This window comes from Phodopus roborovskii, unplaced genomic scaffold (assembly GCF_943737965.1).
Source record: "Phodopus roborovskii unplaced genomic scaffold, PHOROB, whole genome shotgun sequence".
Taxonomy (NCBI): Eukaryota; Metazoa; Chordata; class Mammalia; order Rodentia; family Cricetidae; genus Phodopus; species Phodopus roborovskii.
The window spans coordinates 14,777,156-14,794,878 of record NW_026126480.1 but is presented as its reverse complement, the minus strand read 5'-3'; the positions used below and the strand labels follow the sequence as shown (position 1 = coordinate 14,794,878).

The 17,723-nt window shown below is 36.7% G+C and overlaps 1 protein-coding gene and 1 pseudogene across 1 annotated transcript; one reads left to right on the top strand and one right to left on the bottom strand.

Moving 5' to 3' along the window:
- Positions 1-504: 504 nt before the first annotated feature.
- On the top strand, positions 505-1,441 carry LOC127228047 (olfactory receptor 51A4-like). The gene is given in 2 exon segments (XM_051192487.1): positions 505-669; positions 671-1,441. Coding segments are annotated over 2 exon segments (936 nt in total).
- A 15,000-nt stretch (positions 1,442-16,441) lies between these two features.
- Positions 16,442-17,394, bottom strand: LOC127228949 (olfactory receptor 51F1-like; annotated as a pseudogene).
- Positions 17,395-17,723: the final 329 nt, after the last annotated feature.

Below are 17,723 nucleotides of genomic sequence, written 5' to 3'. Positions count from 1 at the left end.
ACATAAAAAGTCAAATGAGTTGTATATTTCCACCTAAATACTGCACAGTGAAGTGCATACTATCAATGTTAAATGAACTATGCTAATCCAGGATACCAGGAAAAAATAACAACAGCAAAAATACACAGGTACAGAATTAATCAACTGAACTGGTCAATGGGAACATTGTTTTAAAAACTGCATGTGGTTAAGTAGACAACAAGAAGCATATAATCAATCAAGGATCTCTCTTATACAGTTTTGATATAAAACAAAAAAATAAAAAAAATAATGGATTCCAAGAAGAAACAATTAAAGAGTGCTCTTTTATGAGCCTAGTTATCATTTTAATGGATAGTTGCATATTAATATATACTAGCATGGTTATTTATACTCAATTTTTCTTCCATGTTGGATGCATTTCTAAGAATAATTACTATATCTCTCGGTTTAACAGCACCTTGAAGGTTTCAATAGGACAAAGTCAGGCATTAAGCTCTCATCTTGATTCCCACATATGCTGGTATGTCCATTCTCAACATCTCTATTACTGAAATTTCTACTTTCTATTTGGTTGGGTTCCCAGGGATGGAATCTGCACACATCTGGATCTCCATTCCTATATGTCTCCTGTACACTATTGCCATCCTGGGCAACTGCACTATCCTCTTTTTTTTTTTTTTTTTTTTTTTTTTTTATAAAATCAGAGCCTTCTCTGCATGAACCCATGTATTATTTCCTCTCCATGTTGGCTATCTCAGACCTAGGACTATCCATTTCTTCTCTCCCTACCATGCTCAAGGTTTTCTTGTTCAATTCTCCTGAAATTTCTCCTGGTGTGTGTTTTGCCCAGGAGTTTTTTATTCATGAATTCTCAGCTATGGAGTCATCTGTACTTCTCATTATGTCCTTTGACCGTTTTATTGCCATCTGTAACCCTCTGAGATATTCTTCCATCCTTACCAGTGCCAGGGTCCTTCAAATTGGGCTTGCTTTTGCTCTCAAGAATGTTTTGTTGTTTCTGCCTTTCCCTGTAACTCTAAAGCATCTAAGATATTGCAAGAAGAATCTGCTTTCACATTCCTACTGCCTCCACCAGGATGTCATGAAGCTGGCCTGCTCAGACAACAAGATCAATGTCATCTATGGTTTATTTGTGGCTCTCTCAGGCATCCTGGACATAACATTTATTTTCTTGTCCTATGCACTGATCCTGAGAGCTGTGCTGGGCATCGCATCCCAAAGGGAAAGACTCAAGGTTCTCAGTACTTGTGTCTCCCACATCTATGCTGTGCTCATCTTCTATGTCCCTGTCATCTCCCTTGCTGTTATCTACCGTATTGCCAACTTTAGTTCTCTTGTATCAAAGATCCTCATGGCTGACATTTTCCTGCTTGTGCCTCCAGTGATGAATCCCATTATATATTGTGTAAAGAGCCAACAGATGAGAAACATAATATGAGAAAAACTATGTCAGAAAAAAGACTGACAAAGATGTTTAATCTCAAGAAAGTCCAATTTGTAATGAAAACGAACCAGAATGAATCAATAAGGACCCACAATGTATCTTAACACTTCAGTATCATCTTTTCATATATTCACCAATATCAAAGAATCTGCCTTGCAAATTTCTTGACTTGATGTCCAAGACTAAAGATTAATGTAAGCATAGCATGCATTTCTAGTTCTATCTAGTTTGCAATGGCAGCCTTTTCTTTTATTGAAAAATAGATTTTCCCCCATAAATATATACTGATTAATCTTTCCCTCCCTTTACTCCTTCCATTTATTCTCCCACCTTCCCTCTTCTCCTGATGCACTCCTTTTCTGTCTCTCATTAGAAAACAACAGGCTTCTAAGAAATAACAATCAAACAAGACAAAATAAAATGTAGTAAGATAAAACAAAAACCATCACACTATAAGATTGGCCAGGCAACCCAACATAATGATAACAGTCCAAAAGGAGGTGCAAGACTCATAGACCCACTTGTTCACACACTCATGAGTTCCATAAAATACTAAGCTGGAAGCTATAATATCTATGTAGAGTACCTGGTACAGATCCACATACGCCCTGTGCTTGCTGCTTCAGTTTCTGTTAGTTCATATAAACCTTGCTCAGTTTATTCAGGGGCCTTGTTCTTTTGATGTCCTCCATTCCCTTTCTTTCTTGCACTCTTTCTGCTTCCTCTTCTTAGGGGTCCCCTGAGCTCTGAGGGGAGGAATTTGATGGAGACATCTCATTTTGAACTGTTTCCAAGGAATCGCCTCTTTATCTGTTTCTCTGTCTCTCTCAGTCTCTCTCTCTCTCTCTCTCTCTCTCTCTCTCTCTCTCTCTCTCTCTCTCTCTCTCTCTCTGTGCCTGTGTGTGTGTGTGTGTGTGTGAGGGAGAGAGAGAACATGTGTGTGTGTGTTGTTTGTGGTTTTCTGCATCTGTTCTCATCTTCTGCAAAAGGAAGTTTATCTAATAATAGTTGAATAAGGCAATGAATCAATTCATATTCATTTTATTAATATATTCTTAGACCTGTAGTATTTGATTTTTCCCTAATTCTTCCCAATACAGTCTTTGGTTCTTGGTCAACCTAGCACTTCTGGATATAGTTTCCTACTTGTAGAGTGGGACTTAAATTAAATGAGACATTTATTGTCTACTCCCACAAGTTCTGTGCAACATTGTCCTAACATATCTTGCAGGCAGGACAGATTGTAAGTAAAAGCTTTTGTAGCTGGGTTGGTGTTTATGTGTCTTTTGGTAGCTTGTAAAATACCTTCCTGCACCAAACACTAGAATTTAGGCAATATCAGCCTTAAGATATTTTATATTGCATAATGGAATATTCAATATGTGTCCTCGAAAATAGAAAATATGCATCCATGTGAAAACTTGGTTTTTAAGATAATGTGACAGAAAGTAGTCTCTTCATTTAAACTATTCTTATACAACATAGGCTCTTGGAAACTATAAATACATTCCTGCAGCTGATAAACCCAAATTGATATGGACAATGACAATTTTACACAACAAACTATTAAAATAAACAATGAAAATTTTTTTATTAGAATAAGTACTTTGTTCACTTATTTTACTTCCTTAAACACTTCTTATTGAGCCTTTGACTAACACCATCTTATTCATGCAGTATACAGAAGTTGTCTGTTTTTCATGTCTCTATAACAATTACACACAATGATAAAGATTCTTCAGCAGTGAGACATCTATTTCAATGCAATTTGATATACCATGGCTAGCTGACATCCAGGAGAGGTTAGCCTGTATCTGAAGAGAAACAGCAGAGGCAGAGTGGATACAGTGGGGGAGGGGAGGAACTGGAAAGGGAAAGGTAGAAAAACTTTGATTGTGGTTTAAAATAAGTAAATAAATAAATAAACAAATCAAAGATTTTTGAGTGGATTGCTCAGTCTCACTTACAACTCTTCTCTCAACTGATCCTGGACTTCAATTCCCATGTTCATCTTTAATTGTACAATTTTAGTGAGAGTTTTATCAAGATGGTTTAACCAAACTTCTTCATTGCTTATATTAGATTAACCAAAGTAATAAGTAGATTGCCAAATATTCTACAATTTCTTGGTTGATAATTGATCAGCTAGACCTACATTCAGAAAGCAACTTCAGCAAATCAAGCTTTGGTGTTTCCTATTAGACTTTCCTCATCCAATCACCAACTTGTTTACAAATTCTCAGTCTATCAATTCTACTTTTATTCAGTTATTATGACTTGAACCTAATTGTTCTTCTCTACTACAAAGCCCCGTGATCACCCTATACCACCATGAGAGTTCCCCTGGATAAAGCGTCTTTACAGTTCTTTTACAAGTTTCACAATACTACAACTTAGCAACTAATTGATAATTGGACTAACAACCACCTACCAATGACTCTATGTTCACATTTCCTGAGGCCTTTGTCTAAGCTCTTGTCTTGAGACCAATTGATAAGTTAGGTTTCTGAATCATTGTACTGAAGGAAAATCAGTTAAATCACAGAAATAACAGCTCTTTGTTCTTGAGATGTGAGTACAATGCATAAATTGTGCTAATTTCCCAAGCAAACACAATTGAGCTAGAAACACCGGCTTCTATCTCAGAAGCTCCATACACAGCTGAAAGTCTTTCTTCCTGACTCTGGCTTGAGCAAGAATGTCTACCTCCAGGTTGGGATGTTCTTCCTGAATCCTAGTTTTGAATGAGATCTGTGTTCTACCTTCAAGTATAGGCTTTATTTCCCTTGTGAGATCTTCCTTTCTCTCAAATTGACTCATTGTCCGAGGGCAAGTCTAGATAGACTTTTTTCACTCATCTTCTTGACTCTTTGTTCCCAGTGTTTTTCATCAAGTCTGTTGACTCTTTTCACTTTTCATGCATCCCTGAGGAATAATCTGAAATTTCAATAGCCTCCTTAGGAAATCACATTACTATCCAAATTGTCACCTCCTTTCTATGGTGTCTGTTCTTCCTTCCTCCTTCAGCTATTAATTTTCCCTTCAATTCCTTTTTGTCCCTCAACATGCTGCTCTTGATTCTGACACTATCCTCCCATTTATCCATCTCTCACACATTTTCTTTCCCACTGTGGACCATAAGCTCCCTGCCACTATTAGGCATTACCCTACATGTGGAGTGAGATAGGGATGGGAGGGGTGGGTGGGGGTGCATGGGAGGGTGAGAGAGACAGAAAGAAGGAGAGAGGGAGGGAAGGATGGAGGGAGGCAGGGAGAGAGGGAGGGAGAGGGAACTGGGATGGATATATAAAATAGAAATAAAAATAAATATTAGAATTCTAAAACCACCAGATGATGGAGAATGCTCTTCTGTATATATGTTTGTCTTATTGGTTGATGAATAAAATGCTATTTTGCCAGGCAGAATGGCAGGTAGGAGTAAGAGACAAACAGGATTCTAGGGAGTGAAGACAGAGAGGAGTTGTCATCAATCCTAGGAAGTGATATAGCTGGGCAGAATCAGAATATAAGCAGGGACAAACAGGAAATCACACTCTTTTCAGCAGAGATGTAGCAGGCAAACAAGATGCAGGTCCAGCATTCCCAGCAAGGCAAGACCATGTGCAAATACTTTGATTAATAGAAATGAGTTAATATTTAAGATAGAGCTAGCCAATAAATAACACTAGTCACTGGCCAACAGTATCATAATTAATATATTGTCTGTGTGTTTCTTTGGGGCTCTGAAGGGCAGTAGGACCTGCTGGGCCAGAAAAATCATGCTACAACTAGAACCCTCAAGTGTACTTGGGTATTTTACTCTTTATTCTTTGCTCTTTTAGGGGTCCACCACCCAGCTCCCAAATAAATATACATGGAGCCTGAATGCAGGCCTTAGCTTGGCTTGTTTCTTGTCTGCTTTTCTTACATTATAATGTCTCTTTTTTGCCTTTGAGGCTTTTACTTTTCTCTATTTGTATTTATCTTTTCTTTCCTTTCTATTCTGTATCTGGCTGTGTGGCTAGGTGGTGTTTGAAAAATTCAAATTGCTTTTAATAATAAAAAGCTCAGCTATCAGGGGGTGAAAGCTGAAAGATCAAAGAAGAAGACCAGTCAGCTACTAGAGAGTTCTTATGTCTACCAGTGCTTAGGCCAAAGGGGCCATCCTGTCCTTAGACTGCAAGCTGAGACTGACTCAGACCGCACTGCTCTTCAGACTGCTTCCTTATACTGTTTCCTCAGACTGCCTGTTTCAGACTGCTGCCTCTAACTATATCCTCAGACTGACTGCTTCAGACTGTGGCCTCAGACTACCTACAAGCTTCTGTCTCCTCTCACCTTATATTCCTCCCTTGGCCCAGCCATATACTTTCTTATCTTCACCTCCTTAGAACTTGGATTAAAGCCATGGGATCCCAAATGCTGAGATTACATTTGTGTGTTTCTTTCAGACAGATTAAATCTCAGGTAGCCCTGGGCAGCCTTGAACTCACAAAGATCCATCTGCCAAGTGCTGGGATTAAAGGTGTGTGCCACCACTGCCTGGCCTCTATGCCTAACCAGTGTGGCTAGCTCTACACTCTGATCTTCAGGCAAGTTTTATTTGTTAGATCACAAACAAAATTTCACCACAGGGTAGCTGGCACCTGGAGCCCTCCTCTCTTCCTTTTCTCATTCTTTCTAGCCTTCTTCCCAGTTTTCTCCTTCTATTAATTCTCTCTGCCTGCCCACCCCATCTACTTTATTCTGCCTCACTATTGGATGTTCAGCTCTTTATTAGACCAATTAGATGTTATAAACAGGCAAACACAAAATAAAACAACAACAACAGGTTCACATAGTTAAACAAATGCAACATAAAAGGATGCAACACATGTTTTTATCATTAAGACAAATGTTCCACAACATAAACAAATTAACACCCCTGAAAATAATATTCCACGACACTCAAGAGACTCACGCCTCCTTACAACCAAAGCAAAAGTGCCCAACTGATCAAGAAAGACTCAGATTAGTTGAAACTGAATAGTTAAGAATCTTGGCTTTGTAGATCTGACAGGTCATGTGAAGTAGGGACTAGGGCTTCTCTCCTGTCTCTAGATTAAGGCAGTTATCCCTCCATGGGGGATGTGTTCACAAAATCCTTTTGTGCCAGGATACATCCTGGCTCCACTGTCTGAGGTCCCTTAGACTGCTCAGTCCTTCTGGCTGAGACCCATATTCAGGGGGGCCTGAGTCAGTCCCATGCTGGCTTCCCAGCTATCAGTCTGGTGACCCGATAGCTCCTCCTTGTTCAGGTAAGCTGTCTCTATGTGTTTCTGCTGCCTGGTCATGTCCTCTCCATCTGCATCTGAGTTCTACTTCGACTCAGTGTTTATGTATGGGTGTTTGCTCCTGTTTCCAACAGGCATTAGTTGAGGGCTCCATGGATAAGTTAGTTGTTGATCTCACTCTCCAGGAAGGGCATTTATGGTAGCCTTTCCACAGAAGCTCAAATTGTTAGTTGGGAGCAGTCTTGTAGTTCTCTAGACCTTTCTTTGTGTTCAATTTTATCTTCAAACCAATATTGGCTCCCTCTTTTATGTTCTCTCTCTCTCTCTCTCTCTCTCTCTCTCTCTCTCTCTCTCTCTTTATCTCTCTCTCTTTCTTGTCTTCTATTCCTAACCAGGCTCAATCTTCCTGGTCGCACATATTTTCCTTTCCTCCCCCTCGTTTTCTCCTACTTCTCTCTCCATTCGCTGCCCCCCCCCCCGCACTTCCCCTGAGCTCTGGGGGACTTGTCCCTTCCCAGTTCTGTGAGGGACTTTATATGAATCTCTTAGAATACACCTTGTATCCTAGTTCCTCTGGTGGTGTGAATTATAGGCTGGTGATCCTTTGATCTAGGTCTAAAATCCATATATGAGTGAGTACATACTGTGTTCCTCTTTTTGTGACTGGGTTACCTCATTCCGGATGCTTTCTTCAAGTGCCATCCACTTGCCTGCGAATTTCAAGATACCATTACTTTTTTCTGCAGAGTAGTATTCCATTGTGTAGATGTGCTACATCTTCATTAACCATTCCTCAATTGAGGGACGTCTAGGTTGCTTCCAGGTTCTTGCTATTACAAATAGTGCTGCTATGAACATAGTTGAACAGATGTCTTTGCTTCACATGACCTGTCAGATCTACATGACCCCAACTGGATGGCATTCCCCTACATATGGAATTGGGGTGGGGGGATGGGAGGGGAGGGTGGTTAGAGTGCATGTGAGAGGGCAGAGAGGGTAAAAGGGAGGGAAGGAGGGAGGGAGGGAGGAAGAGGGAACTGGGATCGACATGTAAAATAATAAATTAAATTTAAAAAAAAATGCTTTGACTCCAAAATTTAAGTTCAAGGACAAGTTACTGGGGAAAAGGTTTTCTATTTTTGTTTCCACAGAAAATGAAAAGATGTGGATTCCTTGCAGACTAATGTGGTTAGATCAAGCCAGACCACCTGAAACAGAGTACCAGGTGATCCTACATTCAAAACAGCTGGACAAAGCAGCCTTACAGACTACAGCCAGGATTTCTGAATCTTCTCAGAATCCCCCATGACAGCGCCCCTTACCAGCAGGAAGTAGTTTGGAAAGAACGACGCCCAAATTCCCAAATATTGCCTATAAATGTTTGTTTTCATTTAAATGGACTTTGTTATATAAAATAAATTTAAAAAAAAATAAAAAAAAAAAAAGAATCTTGGCTTTGTAAGAAATTTGTGGCTCACAAATATTTGTAACTCTACACCCAGGAAAGATGAGGGCCTTTCTGGCCTCCACAAGCATCAGGCTCACATGTAGTACACATACATAAAGGCAGCCAAAATATTGCCACATGCAAAAATAAATCCTTTAAAACTCATAAATGGCAAGAGCATAAAATGTTTTTTAGTTTATGTATTTTTTATTTCATGTGTACATGAAATCATTCATAAATAAAAATTTATGTGAGAAACACACAGAGAAACAGACAGACTCAGAAACATGGAGAGTCTATAAACGTCAATCCTGGGGTTTTGCTTGCACTAAGCAAGCAGCCTGCCATGAGATACACTGTCCTACACTTAGGATTTCTTGTATTAGTATTTTCTCTTTCAGAATGCTGCTTATAACTTTTAATAGAACAGTATATAAAATATTAAGTGGTACATTCGCATCTACTGCAAACACACAGGAACCCCAGAAGGATGGAATCAGTAAAGCTTTTTCCTGATTTCCCATGACAGATCCCAACTCTCTGAATCTAACTAGACTCAGCCCTGACCCATTGAGAAAACTGTTCTGAATGATGTCTTAGACATTCTGCAATAGGTCTCCAACTGTCCAGCAGTGACCTTATTATCCTGATTACATTTCGTTATAAGTTCATGTTTATTTCCAAATTTTCCCTCTCCAGTTTATCATGTGAACAAAGGGCTTAGGTAATATAACCTGTACCTCCAAAGAGAATTTAAGTTACATTCTAGCCAGTCTCTCACATGATGAAAATTTCTCTAATTTCTCCAAAGTCAAATGTTCCCTCATCCTTTATGTTAGAATCAGTCCTGCTTTTCCAGTCCAGCCCTGAGCAGTGAAATTGCACTTTCACTGGGCCTGGGGGCTTAAGTAAAGCATTCTTCCCACCTGCCAAGAGCAGTTACTTTTCTATTCCTATGACATCATTAATACTGAATTAAATCATTAATACTGAAATTTATGACTTTATTATTTTCCTCACTCTGAAAGTTTTGATTTATTTCCTGTTTTACAGTTGACTTCATGAAAACAATCTGGATATCTGGATATTAGAAACAAACACAGCACATACAACATATATAAAAATGTCAGGCACACATGGGCACACAAGCACACACACACACAACACACAGAGAGAGACAGAGAGAGAGATAGTGTGGTAGTGTTCTAGACACTTGGGGAAATTTCTCTTATTCCATGCCAAGACACTATTCAAATTCTTTTAATCTGAATACAAATATTTCTTTCAGTCTCAGATAGTTCTGAAAATAAGGTAGATCATAATATTTTAATTGCTTTGCTCATGCTCTGAGCTGACTTTTATGTTAATTTCAATGTTGGGGAAATTTTAATTTAGGCTGTCCATATACTGAACTGAAGATATGACAGGAATATCCTTCTTTGTTCTTTTAATTCATTTCTGATGTATGTAATTAAGGCATACAAAATAATACATCAAGTATGTAAATGATTATGAGAGTCAAACAATATGGCCTATCACCTTCCATAGATAGTATCCTCTCTCTCTCTGTCTCTTTCTCTCTCTCTCTCTCTCTCTCTCTCTCTCTCTGTGTGTGTGTGTGTGTGTGTGTGTGTATGTATATGATTCATGCATGCAATATCTACTTTACTAATTTGTATAAATTCTTATGATATGTAGATTTCTACTTCAAGTTTCATTCTTTGACCTACTTATTCCCATTTCATATCATTGACTATCTGTATTGATGGTGTTCTACTCTGTATGTATAGTTTTGACATATCATCCATTCATCTCAGAACACCACTTGTCATGCATTTATTAGTGACATGATACCATTACTGTTGTCTTTTCCAGGCTTGTTTTATTCTATTTGTATGTCATTGCTTTGGTTTGTTCTGAGGTTCAGGCACAAGTTATTAATATTGACATTGAGGGAGAAATATCAGCAAAGAACTGCAGGTAATGACAACTGCTAAAGACAGACCAAAAAGAGAAATGACTCAAGCCACACACTCACACACTCAATTTGTCACAATATTAAAGAAAATTTCCTGAGGATAAAATGGTTTTCTTTGCCATCATCTTAGCTGTAGACATCAAACACTATTTCCCAATGGCAAGTTTATCTAAAATCTACTGGAAATAAAGGTTAATGGGGACATTATAATGTGTTCCTCGTGTTAATAAATTGATACCACTTCCTAAATTATACATTTACTCATTACTTTATAATGATTTTTATCTCTTGAACATATAATAAATTCCATCTACTTGTTTGTAATTGAAAATCAACATTTACCTGAAGGTTTTGAATAAGACAACTTCATTATCAGGATATTTTGGTAAGCCACGATTAGCCAATTTCCCAAGTAAATAACAATTATATTTATTTTCTTTCTGACTAAACTTTCCCACTGTAGATAAAGTTGTATTGTTGTATTCTCTGTTTTTACTCCTGTGGTCTTCCTCTTTTGTCTCCTTATATTTGCACTTTGACTGTCCTAACAGTCTCTGTTCTGTTTCCTATTGCTATTTCTATTCGGGACTTTTTTTTTTTTAATGTATGTGTTTTCAGCTTGTAATTCCTGGCTTCTATTTCTTCTTTGCCTTTGTCTCCTCATTTTTCCTTGTATTTTTGTCTTAGCTCTTTCTTTCTTTTATTTTTGATCCTCATCGGGGAAGACTTATATTTGTACTGATTGTAGATGTTCTTAGATTCTGGGAGAGTTGAGGCTTTAGTTAGTTATTCCCCTATCTCTATAAATACACCTCATTGCAATTGCCATCTATAGTTCCTAGTCCTAGTCCTAGTCCTAGTGTTGTAGGTTGTAGCAATAGTAATAGCAACTTTAGAAAAGATTTATGGCAGGGAGGTGTTGGCACATGCCTTTAACTAGCACTCTTGAGGCAGAGGCAGGCAGATCACCAGCCTGATCTACAAGAGCTAGTTCCAGAATAGCCTCCAAAACCACAGAGAAACCCTGTCCCAAAACAAACAAACAAACCAACCAACAAACAAAAAGATTTATGGCCAGGGAGTGGTGGTGCACACCTATAATCCCAGCACTTGGGAAGCAGAGGCAAGCAAATCTCTGTGACTTTGAGGCCATCCTAGTTTACAGAGTTAGTTTCAGGATAACTGGGGCTGTTGCACAAAGAACCCCTGTCTCAAAAAGGTAAAAAAAAAAAATATAGGATTTATGGTACATTTATTTTTTACTTTTTGAATTATGTTTTTTAAAATCTACTTTATTTAAAATAGAATTACATCATTTTCCTCCTCTATCTCATCCCAAGCCCCTCATTCTTTCACACATTTTTGACATCTTTTAAGTATTACTGCTATGCATACAGGTACTCACCCAAAATAATTACATAAATATAACCAGCTGAGTCCATCTATTATTACTTGTATGTATATGTTTTATATGTTTTTAGGATCAACTACTTGGTATTAGATAAAGAATTAGAAATCTCATCACTTAGGAGGAATATTTTTCCCTCACCCAGTAGTCATTATTTGCATATTTCTCTTCATCTAAGGGAGCGGTCCTGGTGTAGGTATAGGTCTTCATCCAGGGGTCTACACTGGTGTTGATCAATGTTCAGGTTTTGTTTGGGCAAACATATGGTTGAGACTTCTTATATGCCATCTTAGAACTTTCATCCAGTAGCTGATGGAAGCAGAAGCATACACCCACAGCTAAACACTGAGCTGTTCTCCTGGAATCCAGTAGCAGTGAGGGAGGAGTTTTGACAAAGGGGTCAAGACCAGTCTGGAGAAATCCACAGAAACAGCTGACCTGAACAAGGGGTAGCTCATGGACCCCAGTCTGATAGCTGGGAAGCCAGTATAGGACTGGCCTAGACCCCTTGAATGTGTATGATAGTTAAGAGGACTGGGCAGTCTATGGGGTCTCTGGTAGTGGATCAGTATTTATCCCTAGTATATGGGATTTTGGGAGCCCATTCCACATTGAGGAATACGCTCTCAGCCTAGACAGAGTGGAAGGCCTAATCCCTGCTTCAAATGATATGACAGACTTTGAAGATCACCCATAGAAGGCCTCATCCTACCTGGGGTGCAGAAAGCAGGTAGGATAGGGGGTTAGTGGGGTCAAGAGAGGAGGAAAGGGAGAGGGAACTGGGATTGACATGTAAAACAAGCTTTTCCAAATTTAAATTTTAAAAAAGGGGAGAATAAAAAAGAACTTCTCATCTTATCTAAAAGATTTAATCTTGCAGGATTCCTGGTTCTCTGGCTGTGATAAAGAACCAAGGTAAGCAAAACAGCAAAGCAACCTCAGGAGAGTGTTCATATATACTTCTGTACACACATGTGTGTGTAATAGTTAAAATGAAAGAAAAAGGCTGTCAATTTGAGAGTGGAAGGAGCTTGGGAGGGGCTCAGGGTGGGTCTCAGAGGGACTGGAGAAAGAGAAAGAAATTTTGTTTTGATTAAAAATATTTAAACATTTTAAAATCATGATAGTGAAGGCCAGTGCTAGGCCTCCTTGCTGACCATATGTTTAGAGGCTATTTATGAAGGGATAAAGGGTCATCTTCACCTGACTGCTTATTTCAGATCATGAGCTCTCAAAAACATTCTTGTTCTTCATACACTCTTACCATAACTATTTTTAAAACTATGGTTTTATTAAATATAAATAACAAAAAATAAAATTTAAATGCTTACAATTAACATGTAAAGGATATAGAAGATGTACTTGATAGGAAAGTCTACTTCATTAGATATATACATTGATGGAAAACACAGATTTTATCTTTGAACACAATAAAATATTGTTCATTCTGTGTGTGTGTGTGTGTGATTTTGTCATCTTATCTAATCAAAATACATATAAACATTAGAAGTACTATGATGCATATATTTTACAATTGTCGAATTTCAGTTACATTTGATTAGTCTTTATAATACGTATCTTTATTTACATGAAAAATTTCTACTCTTTAACATGAACCACCCTCAATGACAATCTTCTTTGAATGTAACACGTTTGGGATCAGTTCATGCCACTATGATGTGTGCAAGAGAAACCACTGTATTACACTACAGAGCATTTCATTTCCTCTATATGCCACGTTTTTGATTTGTTTTGTTTTGGGGTTATTTTTTAATAAGACAAAAGCTCTCATATTAAGACTGGACAAGGCATCCAAATAGGAAGGAAAGGGTCTTAATAGTAAACAAAAAAGTCAGAGACGTACCTGCTCTCACTGTTAGGAGTCCCCCCAAACTCCAAGCTAAGGGCCATAACACATATGCAGAGGAACGGGTGCTGACCCTCCTAGACCACATGCTTGATGTTTCCATATCTGTGAGTCCATGTGAGTGAGCTCTGCCTAGTTGATTTGGTGGGCCATATTCTCCTGGTGTTTTCTATCATCTCTTACTCCTAATTTTTTATAAATCCCAGAAATAGCTTGTGATTCATATCAATATTTATGTATTGAGAATACATTTAAATATGGAGAAATGTCATATACAGATGAGAGATTCCAAATCAAAAACATAGACTTTAAAGTATTAAAGGTATTCAATTTTTCTCAGTAACTTTTATGTTTGTGCATAAAATTTTCTAAAATCTACATATGTTCCATCATAAAGTATTCAATATTAAATTTTCAATTAATTTATCAGTTAACAACTATCAATTAACCTGTTGATTGACATCTAAGCTAATTCCAATTTTCAGCTATTGTGAGTAGTGCAGCAATCAACATGGACATGTAACTAACTTTTCCTAAAGTGTGTTAAATGAGAGTTTTCAGGGGATGTAAATGAGATGACATAGCTGGATTGTGTGGTACTGACTGACAGTTTTACTTCTTTGAGGAATATCCACACTGGTTCCTACAGTAGCTGTTCCTTGTTACATTTTCCCCATTATTGCATTTTCCCCATATTTTAACTAGGATTTGTTTGCTTGTTTACTTGTTCACCATCTGAATGACTCAAGATGGAACACAAAGGTAGTTTTAATTGGTGTTTATCTTGTAGTTAAGGATACAGAACATTAGCAGGCATTTATTTGACATTTGTGCTTTTTTTTTGAGAGCTGTCTGTTTACTTGATTAGCTCATTTATGATTTGGGGAAATATTTAGTATTTGCATTTCTTCATATATTCTGGTTTTCAATCACTGGGTGATGTGTGTTCGTAACATTTTTTCTTGTCTCATCACTCTTGTAATCGTTTAGCTTGCTATGAAGAGAGTTATTAACTTCATGTGATCATGTTTCATAATATTTATATTTACTATGTGTAAGTGGATTCCTTTTCAGAAAAGTTTATGCCTCTATCTTGATATATTTTCTTCTATCAGTTTCAACATTTCAGATTTTTATTAACTATCTATTTTGATTTGATTTTTTTTAAGAAAAAAAAGGATTTGTTTTTATTTTTTATATGTGGATACCTTACAATAACAAGTAGTGTCTGCCATGAGACATTTATCAGACCTTCCTCTTACATCTTTAATTTGTCTTATTTCTCCTGTGAGATTTATGAGTAAAGATTTCTACATTTTTTGTGGCTACAGTTTTAGAAAGGTGCAAGACATAGAAGAATAATAGTGGGTATTAAACAAAAAATCATATTCTGCTGAGTTCAGAAGAATTTCTGTGTTTTCTTTATGTCAATGTCTATTTCAGATAAGGACTATAATTTGAAAATTTATATTCTCCCATGACTATCATACATATAACACTTCTTGCTTTTGCCATAGAATTGCTTCCAAAACATATTTCTGATCCATCCTTCAAAATCATTAAATTTCAGATTGCAAAGGAAATTAGTTATTAGCCACAATACCATTAAATGCATTATTTTAATTTTTGTGTATATTCAAGACTCACATACATATTGAAAACTCATTGAACGTAAGTATTTACATTCATTAATTGTTTAATTTCTATTACACCAGATAAGAGCAAACACAGTAAAGTACACCTACATCACATGTATGCTCATGAACCAAGTATATCGAGGGGGACAGTCATTTTCTAATGAGTCCATAGCTGGAAAAAATATACAAAATGGCTTTGTAAGCTAATTTGCACTGTGTCCATCACAAAGGTATCCCAGGATATATAAGATGCATGTGACATTCATCATATTTATCACTTGTTTACTTCTCTAATTTCCTGTATACAACAGAAAGTTTAAGCATTTGGCTGTCTCTTAATCCATAAAGTTTCCTGAGTACCATTTTAGGAAGTACCTTTAGGAAAATGGCTCTATATAAATAACTTACCAGCAAAGAATCATCCCTCAACATCTAGTTTGCTTGTTGGCCAAGGAAATCATGTAAGTCATTAATGACACTTATACAATTTGAAAAAATATGAGTATGTTCCTTTGCTATGACTTTCTTGTGATCCAGATGACATGGATTTTATTAAATCTTAATGAACCATTGTTCATTATATAAATTGTTATAATATAAATTTCTTAATAAATCATTAAAAATACAGCAACCACCTCTGCTCTAAGATTCTTTTCATTTTATTTGATTATCTTGTCTAGATACTGATTTCTACTCCAAATAAGAAATAATTTCCCAGAAATAATTTTCTAAACTTTTCTTTTGGCTGTCACTTGATAATAATTTGTCTGAACTATTTGTTCTTCTCATTTATATTTTACATAGCTGTGAATGCAATAGGTAAAATAGATTTGAAAAAGCTATGAAACATTGAGAAAAGAGGCATGGATTCATGCTATGCCTTATTTTACTTGAACATATACATAGCATCTTCCCTGGGTATATTTTACAGAGTGTGTAATACAGAGCATGTTGTCTGTGATATAAGGATCATATTTTATAATATCAACTCTGCTCTTTGTTAGATGTGTCTCTCTAGACATTCATTTAACCAACAATACATATTTTAATTGTACTGTAAATAATAGTATATATTTTGTTAGGCTGCTTGGAAGGATAGGTAGATTGTGGGCCATTAGTAGAAAACAGCACTAAACTATAAGGAAACATTAATTATTTTGAGTGATAGTTTTATTTCTTCATCATTATTGTTTGTATTTCACTTATTAGACTGTAAAACTTGTGAGAGAACATGGAATATTTGTATTTTAAATATAGAACATCTAAGTGTTCATTCAACATTGCTAAATAAATTAAAACCTTGAAAACTAGCACATCTAATGAGGAATTTCTAACCACACTTATTTTTATAGCAAAAATATCAGACATTAAGAGTAATCTCTGTTTATTTTGCAAGAATAAAACTAAGTATAGTCTTTCAGATTTGTTTTGCTTTTAAACTGTAAATGATGGAGTTGAGCACAAGGGGAACAAGGGGTAAAAGAAGGCAAACATTGGCCATCACTGAATGTAATACTTTGGGGACTGACTGATTATAGTGATGCATGAAGGACAGGTTAAACATAGGAATGTAGAAAACAGCAACTGCTCCAATGTGGGACACACAGGTGCCAAAGATCTTGTACCTTTCTACAGAGGAGGCAATAGTGAGGACAGAGCTATTGATCAATATATAAGCATGAAATATCTAACACTATGGTTAGAATGGCCTCAACTAATTCACATATTCTGTTGGCCCGAGTGTCTAAACATACTAATTTAATCATGTCTGGATGATAACAGAAGGAATAGGAGAGGGCATTCACTTAAAAGAAAGAAACCAACTTAAGGAGAAAAAGTAGGGGAACTATTAATAGTATAGTTTGAATAATCACTAGGAAGCCCATCTGAATCTTTGTAGAATTAGTAAGAATTGTAGTTTATCTAAGAGGATTACAAATTGCTACGCAACAGTCAAAAGCCATAGCCACTAGCACTCTAGATTCTATACATGTGAACCTGTGAAGAAAAAGCATCTGAACAATGCACAAGTCTAAACTGATTTCATTTGCATAAAATCAAAGGATCTTCAAGGTAGTTGACATGGTAGAAATGGTCAAACCCAGGTCAGTAGCTGAGAGCATGGAGAGGAAATTCCTGGGCCCCAATGATAAAGAGGATCATGTTGTTCCCAGAGAGGGCAGTGTCATAATGACTTCAGAAGAGCATGGAGATCCAGTCATGTGCAGACTTTAGGCCAGAAATGTCAGTCAACAAGAAGGTTGGCAATTTCAGTGAGAAATTGCTCAGGAATTCTATGTCTTCTGCATTTGTACCATTTCCCTTAACAATGCTCATGTCCTAAAAAATAACAAATTGTATTGTCATAAAAAAAAGTGCTTTAGAAAAATTCTGATTAAAAAACTACTCTAGGAAAGAAATTGTTATCCAGAAATCTAAAATGTATTAATCTAGCAATTATAATTAGAGACATTTAAGAAATACAATGGTTTCACCCTTAAAGCAAGAAAATATTTTCACATAATTTTACACATTTATGTACTTATATTTAGATTCATAGATTTTTAAGTCCCAGCAGATTGTGTGCATAGATAGTCATTTCTAGGACTGTAGAAAATAGTAATGCTTCAATGTAGGAAACTCAGTTCATAGAACACAGAAAAACA